Genomic DNA, 19,420 nt, shown 5'->3' on the forward strand with positions numbered 1-19,420 from the left:
CTAGACTCTCACAGTCCCTGTGGTTTCCAGTACAGTGAAAGAACCCTGCATCTGATGACCTGAATAGCTCCTTCCTGTTTGCAGTCTTTGTTGTGCTTCTATTGAATACATTGTGAGCTGATTGTTTGTACTTGCGGTTTAGTCACAATAGGTTTAAGATCTTATTAGGAGATCTTTACAGTATACCTAATCTTACCCACTGTCATTCTGTGGGAGAGCTATGAGTATTCCCAGGCAGAGATGTCCAGAAATCAGCCCCCTTCCCGACACCAGGACACCATAGAGAGGGAAGACACCTAGAGCCAGAGAGCTCCGAAGTGAGCTGAGGTCACCCACTCCTTCAGACCACCTAGGTCAGCTTAGCCATGGAAGAGGAAAAAAAAGATCAAATGCCGGACAAAATTCAGCAAAATAAAAAAGGGCCATCTTCCCGGGCCTGAAATATGTTCACTGTCATTTTTCTACTTCACATAAGCACCTCCAAAAGCCAGGACGAGAAGTAGTGGATTTTGTTTTAAAGGTTTTCCATTTCAAAACGAATGTTTTCCTTTCTTTCCGCCTTGCATCCTGGGACACTCCCGTAGACAAACTTTCTGTGCCCTGTTGTTATAGCCCAAAGCGAGAAAGTCGAAGACACCGGGCAGTCTGACAGGGAACTAAGTGCCTCTCGCAAGCCTCCTATCGCAGATGGGAGAGGTTACTTCCAGATACACGCTGTTTCATGTTCGTACATTGTCAGCTGATGTTTTTTAAAGCTAACATTCAATTCCTTCCTTCTTATCACCCCCCTCCCTTATTATTCCTGATGTGATGATGGGGTGTAGTTTCAGAAGACGTCTTTAATAGAAGAAAAGCATACGCGCTGGAGTGTTATTTATGGAAATATCGGCTGCCGGCTGACGAGTTTGGACGGTGCTATCGCCTGCCCCGTCTCCCCGCACGCCTCTTTTCAAATGTGATCAGCTCAAGCTGCCGTACCTCTGTGCTTCATTAATACTAGTTAAAACGACTTAATGTTTTTGCATAATCCTCCGGATAATTGGTCCCTTAAATACATGACGACCTCAGAGGAAAATACGAATTATATTAAGGACGCGTTTCTCAGATCACAGATCGGAAGACAAGAGGACACCCCCGAATGCAGCAGAGCGAGTTCGTGTTTTCTCTCCTTGAGGTCACTGCTTGCGTTCCCAGCTCATTTCCTGACTGTACAAAAAAACAAGTTTACGAGGTCGGAACAGCGCTGGATTTAAACGATCGGCGGCCGGTGGGTCCCAGCTTATTCCTTTATGTAATGTATTTATTCCTCGGTTAATAGTGAGGAGAGCGGGGACACCGGTAGTCTCTCTCACACACTCCTTCCCCCCCCCCGCGCTAACGTCCCACACCTCCAAAAAAAACCCACGAGTGCTTTCCAAGTCGCCACGCCCCTTCCTCAGTCATGTAAATGAGGGCTTGCAGGCCAGTTGTCAGCGGATTGGTGGAGGGACGAATACTTTATCACTATAAACCCGCATGTGAAGTAGGAAGAACTTTTTTTTCCCCCATTGAAGTGTTTTGGGATAGCAGAGAGTAGCCAGGTGTAGCAAAGCGACGGAGAGAAACGGGGGGAGAGAGAGAGAGAGAGAGAGAGAGAAGGAAGAAATGGTTCAAACTTTTTTGAACAATAATGACGAGTAGAGCCGACGCCTTTTAACCCTGGTATGTTTGTGTCTGAGCCGGGTCTTTCTGTTGAGTAAGCCGACTGGGTTAAAGTAATTTTCGGGCAGGTGAGCAGGACTTACCCGCGGGGCGAAAAGCGCCTGAACTGGGGCGGCCTCACCAGTTACCTCCCCTGAACTGCGAGGTGAATGCGGTTTGACGAGATTTTGGTCTGCAGCAAACCGCTCCCTTCCTCCTTATTAAGCGCGTCCGTAGTATCTCGTGCATTTCTACTGCTGCTGCGCGTGCTTCTGAAACCACGCCATGTACAGTATGATGGAACACGAGCTGAAGTCTTCGGCGCCCCCGGTCCCGCAGCCGCCGCCGCCCCACCAGCCCGGCCCGGGCATGTCCCCCGTGAACACCGGCGTGGGGAGCAGTCACCCGGGGGCGAAAGCCGCCTGCCCTCCCGGCGCCGGAGGGGACCCCATGGATAAGGTGAAACGACCCATGAACGCCTTCATGGTCTGGTCCCGGGGCCAGAGGCGGAAGATGGCGCAGGAGAACCCCAAAATGCACAACTCGGAGATCAGCAAGAGGCTGGGAGCCGAGTGGAAGCTGCTGACCGACGCCGAGAAGCGGCCGTTTATCGACGAGGCTAAGAGGCTGCGGGCGCTGCACATGAAGGAGTACCCCGACTACAAGTACAAGCCCCGGCGCAAGACCAAGCCGCCGCTGAAGAAAGACAACCCCTCGGGGAAATACCCGCTGTCGGCCGGCAACCTGCTGGCCGCGGCCGCCGCGCAGGGTCCCGGGGGCAGCCCGCGCGTGGACAGCTACGGCTGGGGCCCCACGGGGGGCTACGCGGGCATGCAGAGCGAGGCCCTCGGCTATCCCCAGCAGCTCCACCGCTACGACCTGTCGGCCCTGCAGTACCCCCCTACCATGGCCACTGCGCAGAGCTACATGAACGGCGCCGGCTCCTACAGGTGAGTGGTTGTAGTCCGCCGCAAACTTTCTGGCTTTTCTTCCAAGTCCGGAAAATGTTCGACTGCTTTCCACCGAAACCCCCCCTTTACGGGTCGAGTTGACCGCCTGTTTCAACGCCATCGCTTTTATTCAAACTTCATATGTTTCGCTTCAAAATGATCAGTGCGGGGTCACCGGTAATCGTTTGAACGCCGTGCAGGTGAGGAATCAGAAGACGGGATAACTGAAGTCGTACTTCGGGAACGGAAGCTTTCACAATAGCTGAAATTAGGTTGCAGCTCAGCAGATTTCGGGCAAGGTGTTATTTCGTGAAAGGACTGTTTTATCTGGTGGCGGGGCGGGAGAGAAAAACGCTGATGGTGCCTGTGGCATGTAAATCGAATTGGGCTTCACCTTCGCGCAGTTAAAGCGGGCTGGAGTCCGAGTGGCTGGAGGGTCCGTGTGTTCCGCGCCCGGAGCGCGTTCACAGCCCTGTCCCGGCACGCAGCGCCTCGACCACAACCCCCCAGCTCCACTCGGCCGCTTGCAGGTAAACGCTGCTCTGATGTGACCAGTAGACGCACTGTGAAGTCTTCAGCCAGGACGTTTCCAACGTTTCAAAGATGACAGAAATGGAAACGTTCGACTGCGCTTGCAGGACTAGGGCGAGTTCCATTTAAGGCCGAAGTCCCGTTTATGTTCTGACACGGTCTTTATTTGGGATTGGGAGTTACAGCACCTAATTCCCTAAATTTACTTCTCCCTGGTGTCTACTGTAAATGAAAAGGTAAGATGGGACTTTTTGCACCGAGACAGCGAGATGACACTAGGTAAAGGTCGTGCTGTTACACCTCCGCGATCCGAGAAGGAAATCTTTTAACGCAGTGTTGGCGTCGTGCTTAGCCGACGGCTTCAACCCGGGAAGCCGTATCGTTTTACTTCACCTACGCCATCAAATGAAGTTATGCATTTGTTTGTGAAAGTCCGTGGCGCACCCTTAACCTGACAACACCACCTCGTCCTGTATACATGACTCCTAACTTTCATTATGCGATTTCCTTTTAAGCGAGATGAAGTCACTTCGCGAACCTGGGTCGAATCTCCAGGCTCGGAAACTTTTGGCGTGGAGTCTCGCGGCACCTGTGACACGGCCCACGTGTTGTACCCCCGGGTAAACTAAGCCCTGCTCCGGTATCGTCTTTGAAGACGATCTAAAAAACGATACTACCTGTTGCTCGGGAGATAGTTCCTTCGGAGTGAGTTTCCCCTGGATTTATAGAAAGAAGTGGCCAGAGTCCCGATCACGCGTGTTTGGCGGGTCGCCCCTTTAACCGATATCTGACCTCTTGGGGACAATTTAGTTTTGTCAACGTAAGCAAAACTAACCGTGTGAAGTTTTTGCCCTGTGAAATAAGTCCCGTTTCACCTTCCCCGGTTGAAACGAATCAAATGATTTACTGAGCTGATCAGGAGTCACCCGTGTTCTGCATCTTAACGGGGTGATCTAAGGGCCCGAGAGCTGGGGGGTTTTCAGGACGAGGTTGGCCGCTTGAGTATATGATTTAAAGCCATCTTATCGTGCTCGAAAATCTCTGGTCAAGGACTATTTCCGGTCGCTAAATCGTTTTAAAACTGCTATCACTTCTGGGGTGGGAGGCACACATAGGTGTACTCAAAATATAGACACCTTTAAACGTTGTAAAAATAAGTCCAGATGAGTTCCGCGCTTGACATTTACCTTGAGAGAAATGTTTTTAAGTCGTATAGTTAACACATGGATTTCTTTCATCGCTCCGGTGCAATCGGACTATGTTAACTGCAGTGCGTAGTTTAATTCGCAGATCGCCGAACTCCTCTGACTAGGCGAGGGAGCGTTTGAGGTGAGGTGTTTGGCAACTTTTTCCCCCCCAACAAATGTTCTGGCAACACGAAGGAAACTATTTGGTGTTTCATTTGTGTGGCGTATTTGTTTCTGATTCATGTGTATTTTCCCCAAAACGGCGTTCTGCTTTCAAAAGACGGTGGTTTCGGTAACCAGTTGAGCAAGTGGAATTGGGTTTCAGGGGGACTTTTGTAAACCTCCAGGAGCGCAATTGTTGTCTGGTTGGTCCGGTGGAGTGACCAGCCCGTCCACATGACCTTATCTACAGCAAATAGACCGGGGCATCAAAGCGATTCGTACAGTGACGTAACCTGGATCCCGGAGGTTCCGAACCTTCCGCGAGCTTTAATATTTAACAAGGGGCTGCCACTTGTAAACGCCTTTGCTTATCGGAAAGATTATAACACACCTCCCCCACCAAGCACCTACGAATTCCAGAAAGGAAAAGATCCCTTTTCCCTGTGGGGGAACCCCCCTCCCCTTCTCCCATCTACATGCATTTTGCCCGCAGGTTAGGCGAGGACAGGGGACGCGCCGAAACAAGAGGACGGTCAGACTGTGTCGCAGGTTTTAAACGCTGCTTTCCAAGACGGGTCTGTTAATGGGCGTTCGGGGAATGTAGCTATTTCCCCCCTCAAAGATAAGGGAATGCCTTTTGGTAGCTAGTACACAATAGAATACCCAGTTTGCTTGAGCGCAAACAGGCAGTTCTGTTTAAACGCCTCGAGTCGCAATCGACGCTTTTGTGCTCCTTTCGCAACTTTAAAGCAAACCTCGACAGGCCGGTCTGTTTGAAGGGCAGCTTACTGGACGCACGAAACTTCATTTCGGCATAATCTACCCAAAGATATCTCCGACAAACCCACGTCTTGCATGACTTCCGTTTTATGCCATCTTGTACTCACCGAGCCTTAACACGTACAGAAATATTTGCTCGCATGAAGTGGTATTTGAGGACCGGGGAAAACTGGAAAGTTGAACGGTTTTAGTTGATCGTTTTATCAAATGGGCAAGTTGGTACATAAAGACTACAGGTGCATTACGTGTAAATGGTTGAATCCAATGTATTATCTCAATGACTGTATTAGTGTCTGGGGGAGACGGGGACGCGTCTCCCACACTTTCCTGCTGACAAGTCTGGAGATGAAGACAAGATGAGGTTTGTCTTTCCTTTCCTGGAAAGTGAGCATCGCCCGTAACGCGGCCAGGCCATGCGAAGGATTCCTCTTTCCGATGCGTCACCGAGCCGGTGGAAAAATAAGGTTGGATCTCCTTCAGTACCACTCTCGAGACACTCGCTCTGAAGTTTTCCCCCCTAGCCCTATTTCTTTTCTCAATTCCACCGCTTAGACAGATTGAGGATCTGATCTGTCCCAGACCCTTGCGGCTCTCGGCGTAAAATAGTATCTTGGGCTTAGGACAGCGTTTTCTCTAAACTTCGCTTGTCCTCGTGTCCTGGGGGGGGAGACTGCATGTTTTAGCAAGGAAAAATGAACTATAGCCAGCTAGCGCACGGGCCTTTCTTGTAACAATGGTGAGCAGTCTGACTTCGTAATGGGGAATAGATGAGGTTATTTTTAAAAGTGATACCCAGGTGTCTTGGCGACCTCACTCTGCCATAGATCGTTTTATAATAGTGTCGAGTCTTTAAAATTTAAAGAAATGATCAAAGTGCCCAACTCCTGGTATTTATATCTGGAAAGCAACAACCTGGTGTAGAGGGGCACTGATTTGGAAGCGTAAATCTTACTGGGTTCTTCGACTCAATGCGTTGTTTCAGCTGAAGCTAACATTTTTGACTGAAACGTCATTGCGTGTTTTGACACTAAATTAACGCTCTCCTGTGTTCCATGTGATCGAGACTGACTTGAAAAACTTTCGGGAAGTACAATATTGCACTTTCTGCTGGAAGAGAATTAGTCGTTTAAAAGTTGAAGCCTCTTTTGCGGTTGGCATCCTATGGTTTTCGGTGTCCGTCACTAATACTGAAGAAAACGGGGCAGATTTAATCGTATTGAAACCTCTTATTTATTAAGAGTCGTGGGTTTTTCTTTTTTTGCTATATTTCCATTCCGTTAAATTTCTTATTTATAAAGCACGATATCATGTAGGATTCTTAGTCGTTTTTGTTTATACAAAGTTTTGCAATCATTCAAAGACATTGTGTGAATCTTCGAGCGCCTTAATTCTTGTTTGTGGTAGGGAAATATTTTCCGTTGTAAATTGGTATTAAAAACGTTCCAGATATTCCCAGTAGACTTTAAAAGGCCTACATGTTGCATTTTGAGCAAAAAAAATTATTTCGACTGCTGCACTAAAGTGTCCAGTAGTATTATTGCGGGACGAATACGAGTCTCTTTTACTTCGGATGAACGCGTGAGCCGAATCGGCAGGATCTGACTCGTATTCTCGTGTATTTTCTCACCGTGTGACGATAAGCTCGCCTGCAGGTGACTAGCAAAAGACGAATCGCTGTAGACGAATACTTTTCGATTAGGATTTGATTACAGGATTTTTTCAACGGGGAAAGCGATGGGAGTCGGTTAAGGGGGGTGGGGTGGGCGGTGTTTCACCGAGACAACGAATTTGTAGGGGCTGCAGAAAATATTTTTGGAGAGCATATCTCCGGGTCCAAACCCGCGAGGGTCGCGGCGGGACCGCAGTCTGTCGTACTGACTTCGCGCTGCTCGCCATGTTCAATCTTCTGTAACCCTAATTTTGTATCGAGACCCGCTCGATTTAACAAAAGCTGTCCCACCCTAATGGAGGCGTCCATTCAGTTGTGGTGTTTACCAAATACTCTAAACGCTGCCTCTGTTTACCGGACTTTTTAGAGTATAAAGCAAACAGATTAAGCCTTCTCAAACTCTGTACGTTTCTAAAATAAAAATCCGATTATAATGAACTCTGTTCTTTAGGGTGTAGCCTTTCTCCTCACTGTAACAGATGCTGATGTACAAAAAGATAATAGAAGTTGAATTTTATCAGTTTAAGAAAGAGAGCGTTTGGGAGAATAATAAAAATACAAGTAATATTGATCACTAAACCGATTTGTTTTAATTTCCGTTTCCGTTTATTACGTGTTAATTTTAAATCTCCAACCAAAAGATGATTGCCATACGGGCGTCTTGGGCTGTATATCCCCATATCTCTTTTTTTTTGTTATTGACGGAAGCTTTCATTACTTTGAAAAGGTCTGCCTATATTGAAAAGTTGACCGACGGGTGATTTAATCATCGAGAAGCGCCTGGTTGTTCGCACGTCTGCGGGCGGTGAAACGAGATGGGGTTGAAACCGTCGGGTTTCTGAAATGTCGTTTATCCAAAGTCAAACCGATTGGAAAAGTAGGCGAAAACCCCTTATCGTTGCAGCCGAGAGTTTGTAAGTTTACAACTACAAAGAAAAACCGAACTCGACGCCCTCGGTCACTGTGCTTTAACTTCGAGTTTTGCATTGAACTCGATGGTGGCACCTGTCACCTGGAAGAAGTTTTGCAGATCTCACTCTTGTCTCAATCGAATCCAGCGCCGTCTTGAATACCGGATAGAGCGAGCTGAACTTTTTTTCCCCCCCAATACGCCTCTTCAGCTTTTCAATACAAAACGAGTTCCTCGCACAATATTTGTCACTAAACTGTCATGTCGGAGCCGAGGAGTCGTTTTCTCTTTGAACAGTCGGAGTTAACAATCGGTTCTGGATTGTGGTGGGGGTGCGTGGGAGGGGCGGTGGTGACTCATTGTTCTCGGCTTGATAAGAGCGCTTTCGTGGGCTCTCGGTTTTCAAACAGATTAGCCCGATCTCCTTAAGGAGCTGACCCACAATGCGTTGTATAGATCTGTTCGTCTTAAGCAGACGAGTAAATACTGCACAAGGCGCGGAGAGCCCCGTCCTGGAAGGGGGTGTTGGCGCTCTATAAACCCGATTTTGTTCCCTGCCTGATCTCTCAACTCGAGCCCTCAGTTACAGCACGTCTGCTTCCCCGATGAGTGGGGAAACGCATGAACCACCATCCTGTGTCTCTTGCCCTCCCCCCTGTCCCTTCTGCACAGTTGTGGGCTCCGAACAGTCCGCTGTCCTTCTAACTAAACCCAGGTCTCCGCGCGCGGGCGTCCCGTGCTTTCCGGTCTGTTGGTTAGACCGGAGTTCCCAGTCTTGCTCCTGCAGAGCCCCGCACCTGCTCTTCATTCCAGCTGGGTTTCATTACCTGACTGAAGCCTTAATCGAGCTCACAAAGTGGCGTGTTAACTGGTGCTACTCGAAAGCTCGGAGTTATATTTTAGGTACGTAGTAAAGTCACATTTCATGGTCACTTTTCACGTTTAAGAGCTGAAAACGGCCCCAGGTCCGAGTTCAGTTTAAAATATTTATAACACTTGTGAGGAAACCTTAAGTTTTAAGGGATTGATTCCTCTGGTTGAAATGTGGTCTTGGTTGTCTCCTAAATGTGGGTGTTCTTTAGCTCATGGGTCTGTGAAAAGATACTCCCCATATTGGAGGCCACTGTTCACATCTGGACTTCCTGTCCTTCCTCCTCTTTGAAGACTTTTTTTAGCTGCCTGACGGGATGTAAAGGGCTGAAGGACAGATGGGTATCTCTTGTCCTGGAAAGCTACAGGTTTCTTGGAGTGTTCTTGGCCCTAATTGACTTAAGTTCTGCATTTAGTTGGGATGTCATTTTCTTTTTAGACTTCTAAATCTGACGGGTACACCAAATCATAAATCAGTCCTCCAGGAATGGCGTTTCCTATTTCCGGTTTAAAGGGAGTTTTTGAATTGGAAGGAGGCTTTGTGGGGCAGAGAGCTGTTCCTCGAGCTCAGGGATAACCCTGCTTATTCTTCCAAGAGGTCTTGGACATCAAGAGCTGGTGCCTCCTTTATTAATACTGATGGCTTCAGTCATTTTATTCTGCGTCATGAGTTCCATTAAGCAACTTAGTGGAATGGTCTTCACAGTCAAAAGGTCCTGCAGCTGTTTTTACTCCACCTGAGCTCTTAACAGTCTCAACTGAATCATTGCATCCTTCCAAATCTTTAGGCGTTTTATCTGACATTTTAACCAATATTTTAATTCTCCAGGAAGAGATTACCATCTTGCCCACCCTGAACTACTCCATCATAAACCACTTCAGGAAAGACTTTGTGAAGTGTCATTACAAGAACTTACACAAGCCTAGTCTTATTTTTTCTGCTTTTTTATTTTATGTAGTCTTTTACAGTGCCTTAAACGGCAAAGCATGGGGTTTTGCTTGACTTGATTTGATTGCATACAACATCCCCATCTTTATAATCCTTGGGCAAGTGATGATTCAGTGAAGTGAGGATCTGAGGGCGTTTTTCCATTCGATGGAGCAAGATCCTGGCACACGGGTTTGGGTATGAGATTTGCAATGGGCGTGGTGGCTGTAGGGTTGTGATTTATTACTTAATCTACGTGGAAAAGAGTTCAAAAGGGCTCGTCTCACTATCTTGGATTTAAGGTTTCTCTTTGTGGTTGTAAGTTATAAGGCTTGTGGGGGAAGTTTCAGTTGGTGGCTCAAAGATTCCATGCGTTGTGGCTAAGCCCTTAATTGGCTCAATTGAAGAATTGAGCACTCGGTTGGCATGAAAAGGAAGTCTCACAGTTCACCAGGGCTCCTGTTATACACCAGCTGTGTGTGTCCTTTACACCTGCGGCTTCCCAGGTTCAGCTTGCACATTGGCATGCAAGTTGACAGTTTCTCTGCCCCTTTTGTGTGAAGCAGGAGGTCTTCAACCCTGGTCCTGAGGAACACCAGTCCATTGAGGGTTTTTTTTTTTTAAAAATTGAGGACTCTGGCCGTTGAGGGCTGAAGTTTCCATTTCTCATTGCACCAGATCTCTAAATTTCACCAATCGCCCATGTAACTGATCAGGTAAAATGTCTTTCTTCTCTGCAGCACCAGTGTTGTGTAGGACTCCGAGGTGAAATTCCCTAATGAAGTGCTTAATGCACTGTAAAAATCCGGGTGGGGGGGAATGCCTGTCTTATTGGCTGCCTGAGTGTCAGTTACTGGATGTAGTGATTTTTTTTTTTCCATCCAGCAAAAATCCATGGGGAATGAGCAGACCTGGGTTAAGTCCCACTGCTTAAGGTTTTACATGAGCATGGCTCTGCGGTAGAACTTGAACAAACGGCAGGATAGGAACTCTTACAGTTCTGTGCGGAATGTAGGACGTAGAAGCAGGATGCAGCTCGTTCCACTCGGCTGGTCTTCGGAAAACCGTGCGGCAAGAGGAATATTTTGCCATCGTTGTCGCTGTAGGATCAGGGTTCCGAGTTGAAGCCAGTGCTGCCGCCCGCAGAGAGTGGCTCTGATGGCCTATGTGGTGTTAAGGGCTTGACAGACCTGGGCAGGAGAAGCCTCAGCCAGACATGTTTGTGCTTCCTGTGCAAACCGATACCCTCCAGGAACTTTCCCTACCTTCAGTGCTTGTATAGTAAGGGCTTGCCTTTATAGACCCTTCTCGAGTGGCTTGGAGAAACTGTGATAACCTGTTTCCACACAGCACATTGCAGTCCCCATTTCTACAGTGGGGTTGAACTGCAGCAGTCTGGGAAATGCACCTTGTTCAAAAGTCCAGCCATGTGGAGACGGGAGCCCTGACCACTACCCTGACACCACCGCTGTGTGGTAAGGTGCTGTCCCAGTGTGGGCTGGGGTAGTACTCAACCCCCGCCCCCCTCTGATTCAAAGCACTTGCATGAAAGCGGCGCCCCTCTGCAAGGGTCGGCTTAGTTTTTTCGATTGGATCCCCATGGCAACCGCAACCCTGGCAACCTCCACTGGCCCCATTCACGGCAGCGGCAGATCTGCGCCTCTGTGCTGCCCCCGCAGGCACAACACTGGCCCCATTCAGGCAACAAGACCGCTTTGTCCCAGCTCCATTCATAAAGGCCTCTGCCACTTACCTTCTCCGGCTTACTCCCCCCCACCATCTCCCTGGCCCCTCCACGTTTCCTGCTGGAACGGTTCTGAACATCCTGAGACTTCCGAATGTCCTCCAGAGTCCTAGGCACCTGTTTCTCTTGAGTGTGGGTGGGGGGTGGGTCAGTATCCCTGAGTTGGTGTCCGGCTTAATAGGCAAGGAGGTGAGGGGGTTGTTCAGGGCCGCAGACAAAGCCTTTGCAGAGCACTCCCTGTGGAGAGGCCAGCTGAGACTCGCTCCTTGCTACGAGTGTCACACCTGGAGTAAGCAAGGGTTTCGTTGTGAAGTGATAGTCCTCCCCGTACCCAAGGCCATAGAACAGCAGGGCAGTAGCCTTCGAAAGAATTGCTCGGCTTGTGGGCTGGAGTTATGCCCTGCCATTGAAACGTACGTCTCGGAAATGTCTCCTCCCAGCGATGTTGCCAACAGTCTTTGGTTCCTGTTGTCTTGGTTCCCAGCCCATCAAATAGAAGCTGTAAAGAGGTGGTATGGTTCGTGGTCAGTGCTTTTAAAGGCTTTTTTTGGCTTCTCTCAGGTGCCATGTCAGCAGTTTTAACTTTCTGGACTACTTTAACCTTACCATCTTTTTAGCTTTTGGATTTAGGGCTTTGCTTGCTGGTTTTCACTGAGAGGGTGCACATCCCCATCTCGAAGGTGGGATGGAAATGGTCAAATGTGGATGGTTGGTCGAATGTCCAGAATTGTTTCGGTTCTGAATCGGTGATGCCTCCACTCTTCTCCGTTCCGGATGTTTTCTGCTGGGAGCCATCCTCACCCCAGTTCAGGAGAGGGGTGAAAATGTCCTCCAAAAAAAGGGGAACTTGCCATGCGACAGTGGACCATTTGTGTTTGTTGATGTCCGACTCCTCTCCATTATTAACCATCTCAATTGTTTTTCCTCCCCCCTCCTGTCTCTCTACAGCCCCATGTCTTACGGAGGCAGCCCCCAGCAGCCCAGCTCCGTCATGTCCATGGTGAAGCCAGAGCCGGTGTCGCACTCGCCCACAGGGGCCCCCAGCCACCACCGAGGGGCCCTGCAGGGGGATCTCCGAGACATGATCAGCATGTACATCCCAAGCAGCGATACAACCGACCCTGCGGCCCAGAGGGGATATACCAGTGTCCAGCAGCATTATCTCAGTGGGACCGTCCCGCTGACCCATATCTGATGCTCCCACTCATGTCCCTGGACTTCCCCCCCTCATGAAGGAGCTGTGTAAATAGCCACCCTGTTTTCTTTGCAGCCGGAATTAAATGTGTATGTTAACTTGTTTTAGAACTGCAACAGGCAGCTCCCACTAACCCATGGACCACTGTTCTGATTTTGACGGTAACCAGGCTGGAGTCCGGGTCCTGGTGACCCCAGTGTCGGCTGGTATTGGTTCCAGCTGAGCCCCCCATTACTTAATTGCAGCCTGAATTAAGCACCGTTGCTTAGTTGCTTTTTAAAACGGATCTCCTAAAACCTTGCATATTGTAAGTTATTTCTGAAATTTGACTGGCCTAAAGTCCAATTGAGCAGTGCTTTTACTTAGATTTTTTTTTTAAATTGAAAGCTCAGTTGGAACAGCTGGGGTCTTGAGAATCGGGAGGTTTTGTGAGGTCAGAGCCTTTAAGCTGAAATGGGTCGGAAAGTCTTCTGAGAGCTTGGAAGTGGAATACAAAAATCAACGCTTTCAGTAGAAACTGCCAATCGGACCGAACTGAGCCATGTGGAGAGCCATTGCTCTGGGGTCTCAGGATTCTTTTACAGTCGCGTCTCTTAATAGGCAAAGAGATGTTCAGGCAGCTCTCAAAAGAATGTTTTGATCCCTTACCAAGTGTAAGCGAAATTAAGCTTCCTCACTCCCTTGGGAAGAAATAACATGCAAAACCACTCCTGTTATCCATAAGGGTGTAACGGATTGCAAATTCTGTTGGTGGTCAGTCGGCCAACGGTGATCTCTGCCAGACGGCAGGCTGATCGCTGCGGTATTTGTGAGCAGTCTTGGTGTGGAAGAGCAGTTCCATTGCATATGATCCGGGATCGGGGGAAACCCCTAACGGGCAACCTCCATGGGAATCCCATTGAATCTGGCCAAGGCTGGAGTGTGGCAGCTGCCAGGAGTTGTGTAATTCTGACTCCTCATTGTGAAACCGTCCTTTTTACTTTTTTGAACAAGAGCAGATCGTGTTCTTCTTACTCTTCAGGCAGTACCTCCTGAGGAAGACTGGCAGTGAAAATCAGGAACGTGGGTTCAGGGGTATTCCTGTGGAGTGGTTCTTTCCATCCCTTGGTTCACAGATTCTTCAAAAATCTCCCTTTGAATCAAAACATTCAACACCCAACCCCCAGTATTGCCAAGCCCAAACCTGGTACTGAGGTGGCTTTTGATTGGATGGAGGGCTTGTCCTTCTGACCAGTCGGACGGAGTACACCTTCATGTAAATTTAGGGTTGGTGTTGGGTCTGATCATTCCTGAGTTCTCTGTGCCTCTTCTCCACATCCAGTTACCATTTGCAAGGCCTGGGCTCTTACAGCGGGCTTCAGTATTTACCCAGTGCCATTAACGATGTCTTGAGGAGCATGGGTGTGATTTGTGGGCCCTGTGGGAAAGGCGCCATAGTTTACTCCCTGTTCCACCCCCCCTCTCCCTTCCCCTATCATGTGATGCTGTACAATTGAGGCATCGGTTTGGATATAGCCCTTCCATGTGTTAACAGGTGCAATCGTGGACCCTACCCTCTCCTTGATCAAATCCGATTCGTTAGTCTGACAGCTAACGCCGGTGTCCCGTTCCCTAAAACTTTTTAAAGGAAAGGGAACATCTAAAATAGGACCAATTCTAAGGGTTGCTACTTTTATTTTAAAAGGTCAGGCTCCTACCTTAATGAGCTTCAATGCATCTGAGAGGAGAAACTGACCCCGGAGTGTATTGAGGTGGCGATCTCTTTGCTCCTGTGAAGCATTCTGTTGGGATAATGGGAAGCGGCCATCGGGTACTGGGTGGCTCAATTAAGATTCCAGCTTATCCCGGGGTTTATTGTCTGTTCGGTGGTTTGGGAATGAGCGAGCTTGCCATTGGACCTGGGGGCGGACAAGGAGAAGTGCTGGTTCCTTTCCAAGATATGAAGCCCCCCCCCCCTCTCCTTGCCTGCAGTCCATTTAAATGGGGAGTAACACAAGAGCCAGTTGGTCTTGTGGGGATCCCCTTTTCTGGATCCAGTTCTGGTCTTGTTGGGGGGGGTTAGGTCTGCTGGTTTTCCAGTTCATTTTAAAGTGCCAGCCCCTGACAATCTGGAGCAAAAACTGTCAACCGGCCCAATTCGGCCAATAACGAGATGATCCAAGCTGGACTGAAAAGGTGTTGAGATACTGGACCTCAAGGGCTGGGCTGGGCCCTCCCCCGAGTTTGAGTTTAATCCTGGTTGCTCAAATTCAATGCCCATTGTCTGGAGAGCGAGAGATTGCTGCTTCTTCTAGGGTTTGGACTTTGCTATGACTACTGGTTGAGTGTCTGCATCAGACTGGGTTTTAATATCCCTTTAACTGTCACTGGGCACCTGCTGGTCGGTCTTGAAGACTTTTTAGATCAACATTGACTCCCCATTGCTGAAGGATGTGGGCCTCCATGTCTCTCCCGCAAGGAGCAGTTCTCCATCTCAGACGACTATATCACAATCCTTTCATCTTCAGAACAAATCCCTTTGTGTTCTCAAGCCAGTAGGGTTTTTGTCGACAGAAGCTTGCACCACTGTTTTTAATAGGAATTTCTGTACATTGTTTTAGAATTTGGATCCAGAACAGTTAAACAAATGGGGTTGATACTGTAATTTATATTAAACACAAATGTTTACATTGCAATTCGATTGTGTAACTGTACATGCTTTTTGAAACTTTTTTAAAGTGTATTTTATTTTATAGCTGTTAATACTGTGCATTGTAAATAGTCTGTAAGAGTGCCGACTGGAGCTGTGAAGTGTACAGATTTTCTTTCTTTAAATCCCTTATACTAAGGGTGTTTAAGTGGAAATGAGGATCAGATCAAACGAACAAAAAAAAAAGTAAATGCTTTAAAATTTGTAAACCTGTCTTGTGTGATTTATTGAAATGTTTGGGAGTCTTGAAGGTTGTACTGGTTTCTTGGACACAGCAGCTCTGGGAGAGATCAGAGCTTTTGTGAAGTTGGTCTAAACCAGACCATTTGCAACACTACTAAAAGTTGATCTGGAATGCACTTTTATTTCCCATCGGATATACGAAATCAAAGTTCCTCAGCGAGTGAGGAACACGGTGTCGGACCTTTGTTACCACAAAGGGCAGCTGCAATTTAAACACTAAAAGGTGAATTTATTAATAAGCGAGAACCCCCAACATACCCTTTTCTCGAAAGAGCCCCCTGTTTCAAAATCGCTGTTTACGCCTTTGCTCTAGACGTGTAAAATGCGGGTGTAAACAGCTTCTCAAACAGAAAATCCGTCTTTACACAGCCTATAGCTTTTCTTCTTGGAAAAGTACATTGCAGCTCGAACTGAGGGGGTTCTTATCGCTCGGATATTAGCGCGACCTAGTGTTTGGACAGGGCCAAAGGCAGCGTGCAGCAGCCTGAGCTGAAAGTTACTTTGCCAGACGTCTACCTACTTTGAAACACACCAGTAGCCCTGTATGACTACTGTTTTCTCGTTGTGCCACTTTGGTCAATGGACTGTGTGTGCAAGTGAAACTTCAGAACCGGAAACGAGTAAGGTAGGAGGCGGCGTAGTTACGTAGGTCGTTTCAACGGGTCTGTAGAAGCGAAGGCTTACGCTCCTACAGGCATCATAAACATTTTAATTTTTAAGATTTCTCCTTACGTGAAGCTATAAAATTACTGTCGACGACTGGGCTCAGAATGACAAACAGCTGCTTAACAGTTTTGTGGGGTCAAGTACTTGTTTTCGCCCCGTGTGACGAGACACAGTACCATCGCTAAGTCACCGGTGGTTTTAATTCGGCCATTACAATTTAAATCGTAAGACGTCTCCGAGGTCTTTCAGAAACCCGATTTCCCAACTCCATGCGGGCTTCTTAACATTAGACGTTTTGGTGGAACCGAAGTTTTTCGTACTCGGCCAAACTTGAAACTGGGTCAATTTAGGAACTAACCTGCATTTTTACTGATGTGTGTACGATTTTGTAAATGTTACTCCAACGGGTTCTGTTACTTAAACTCCCCGGAACCAATTTAGAAATACTATATCCAGCAAGAGAAAAGGTGGAATCTCAGGTGTCACAGAAACCAGGAGACATTATAACCAGGCCCTTAGGTGAAAGAGTACGAGAGCCCAGCTTCAGCCTACGAGACATGGAGAAACGTATTTGCGACTTTTGGCTTGTTTGCTTTACATTTCAAAGCGCATCAGGGCCGGGGAGATCACAAAACCCGTAAATAGCAGAGCCGTAGTAGACCCGTTATAGACTTGGTTGTTGGTAACGTTTACCTTTCAAGTAATAATGCGGTGATATCCTGCTCAGATTCTGTCAGGTTCAGAAAGTCCGCTTAACCGAAAATACCCAGTTGATAGGGGCTTTGAAGGACGTCCCTTTGACTCGCATTAGACTGTGTAATAAGGTTAATTATATATATATATTTTCAGTGGTATGATAATTGGCGTCCTGCTGTATTTTTACTTTTTTTCCGGCTGGAGAAGGAGAGGGTTCCTCTTTCTCTAACAGCCTGTATGCAAAGTCCAAATATTTCAACACTTTTACATGACTTGAATACTAGTAAGGGCTGTTTGTTAAACTAACTCATTAATGCGGCCGTGATGTAACTCTTGTAAATATTTGAAAAACACTATTTACGATTTCTGTAGAATTAGTAATTGTCAGGCACAGAGTATAACTACTTATAGGATGTAGTTTAAAACTGTATATTGCATATAGTACGTAGTTCCATACACGTTAATAGTATGTAGTCATTACTCCTGATAGACTGCATCAATATTGATGTTTTGGATTAAATACGGGTCTGTGAAAATGCCTTTGTTGACTGTGCACATGCCTGTAACTATTAGACTGAGAAGGAAACAAATTGGCACATTTGAGCAAAAACTGCAGGACGATTTGAAATGCCGAGGGAAAAGGGGTCAGATTCTAAGACTCTTCCTCAGCCCTGAAGGACGCAGTGATTGTAAACGCACGCTGAACTCAGGGGTTGTTCTTTTAAACCGCGGAATGATCTCAGCCAGTTGGTGCGTCTGAGTCTTTTCGGCCGCCGGAGCAGTGAAGTTTGGATCTCGTTTTGTGAAAAAAAAGTTTAAAAAAGAGTTGAGGTGGAGGGAAGGGAGGGTGTAGATGACTTCGCTCTCGCCCTTTTTTAAATTCACTTTTTTTTGTGGTGGTTGTCTTTTTTCTCTCGGGGAGAGAAAGCGGGGCGGCTGGTCGGTTTTAATTGGCCGTTGCGGAGCCCCATTGTCCGCGCGCTATAGATCTCGCAGGTGCGGGCAGTAAAGCCTGCCCGCGCGCAACGCCTCCCTCAGAGCCCTTTGTCCGCCGCCCCTGGCTCCCCCGCCGGGCGGAAAATTAGCCCTTCATTCGGGCGGCGGTAGCCCCCTTCCCCGACCGGGCTTAACCCTTTCACCGCTCTCCCATTCTCATGGAAATGCGGGGCTACGAGCGGCTAATCGGGGGGATGAGGGATGAGGAGGAGAAGGGGGAACTTTCCCCTTCCCCCGTCCGCTTTTTCGCCTTCTTCCTGCCCTCCTGTGAACCGCAAAGATTCACATTTTTTTTCGGGTTCCCCCCCTCCTCCTTCACGAGCCCCTTATCCCTTAAAACCTGCGGGTTCCCAGTCCTGGTCTTAAGGAGACCCCTTTGTCTCCTGGTTTCTGTGGTTTCTGTTCAAGCCGAGTTCTTACGTTTTGCGGCTTATCGATGGCACTTTCTTTTTCTCCCTGTTGAGGTTGACATTTTTCGATTTGCCTTCTCTGCTCCGTGAGAAACGGAGGTTGTAGTTGGTATCACAACCCCGATACCTCAGTAAGGGGGTTTCCTAACTTAATGTACGCCAGGCATTTTTTTAGCTAAGATTCCTGCCGGATGGGGAAGAGGCGACGCTCCGTGTGGGCCTGGGAGCGTCACAACATCGCTGTTTCCACCTGGCATGGCATCTCTATATATCTGTCTGGCATGCTCCGGTCGCCGTTCAGAGCTGTTCAGACAGAAAAAAGGATCCAACTCTTCATCAACAGGTCGAAGAGAAACGTCTCTGAAATCTAGATGGTAAATGATTCGTTTGAGATGGGACATTCTTTGAAACGAGGGGCAACAGCTTACGATTTGGGGGGCTTTTAACTGTCAAATAAGCAAGCAGGGTCAATTGGTAGCGTCGCACGTAACAAAACCAGCAGACAGAGCGGAGACAGGTTTGGGGAAACCGCTTTCTTAGCCAAAAACCGCAGCTCCCGAAACTACGTGGCGGAGGAGGCGAGAAAAAAATAAGCACATTGTAAACCCATCCTAGTCTTCATTTGGAGATAAGAATATTTGCCTTTATACAGCGCTTGTCAACCCGAAGGGTCTCACAGCGCTTCATGAAGGATAGGATCCACATCCTCCACCGCTGAGCAGAAGCACCCCGACTGGCTGGTGTGAGACAGGAGCCACGATGCCCCCCACAACACAGCGGTTCCGGGAGAAGAGAAACTGCTTTACCGAATGAATTAATGCCTCTGTTCTCCTCCCCACTGAGAGCGGGTGTATGGGGAGAGTACTGGTGCCCTCTGGCTGCCTTTGCATCATCCAGGTGGGGCTCCACACTGGGGGTGGTGGAGGGGAGTCCCCATTTCCTGTGAAGAGCTTTTTTTGGAGTGTCCAGAAAAGCGCTGTATACGTGTAAACAATTATGCATTTCTATTCATGGGAGTCAGACTGTACAGGTCCAGAGTGGAACGGAGCCAGGACGTTGGGTCCACACTCCTACTGTTCTGAGCAGGGCTGTGGGGATCTGTAGAGCGGGTGGT

At 48.1% G+C, this 19,420-nt stretch overlaps 2 protein-coding genes across 2 annotated transcripts in view; both read left to right on the top strand.

The window, feature by feature from the left end:
• The first annotated feature begins 1,456 nt into the window (after positions 1-1,456).
• On the top strand, positions 1,457-15,504 carry sox19b (SRY-box transcription factor 19b). The gene is made up of 2 exons (XM_088628153.1): positions 1,457-2,630; positions 12,360-15,504. The coding sequence occupies exons 1-2, from the start codon at positions 1,966-1,968 to the stop codon at positions 12,604-12,606; spliced, it is 912 nt and encodes a 303-aa protein (XP_088484279.1). The 5' UTR covers positions 1,457-1,965; the 3' UTR covers positions 12,607-15,504.
• Positions 15,505-18,546: 3,042 nt separating this feature from the next.
• The window catches only part of LOC148672420 (zona pellucida sperm-binding protein 3-like), a 29,757-nt gene continuing 28,883 nt past the window's right edge, over positions 18,547-19,420 (top strand). The window contains exon 1 of the mRNA XM_088628155.1: positions 18,547-18,680. Within this exon, the coding sequence (XP_088484281.1) occupies positions 18,562-18,680 (119 nt within the window). The 5' untranslated portion in view covers positions 18,547-18,561. The remainder of the gene's footprint in view (positions 18,681-19,420) is intronic.

This window comes from Lepisosteus platostomus, chromosome 4 (assembly GCF_059453375.1).
Source record: "Lepisosteus platostomus isolate fLepPlt1 chromosome 4, fLepPlt1.hap1, whole genome shotgun sequence".
NCBI lineage: Eukaryota > Metazoa > Chordata > Actinopteri > Semionotiformes > Lepisosteidae > Lepisosteus > Lepisosteus platostomus.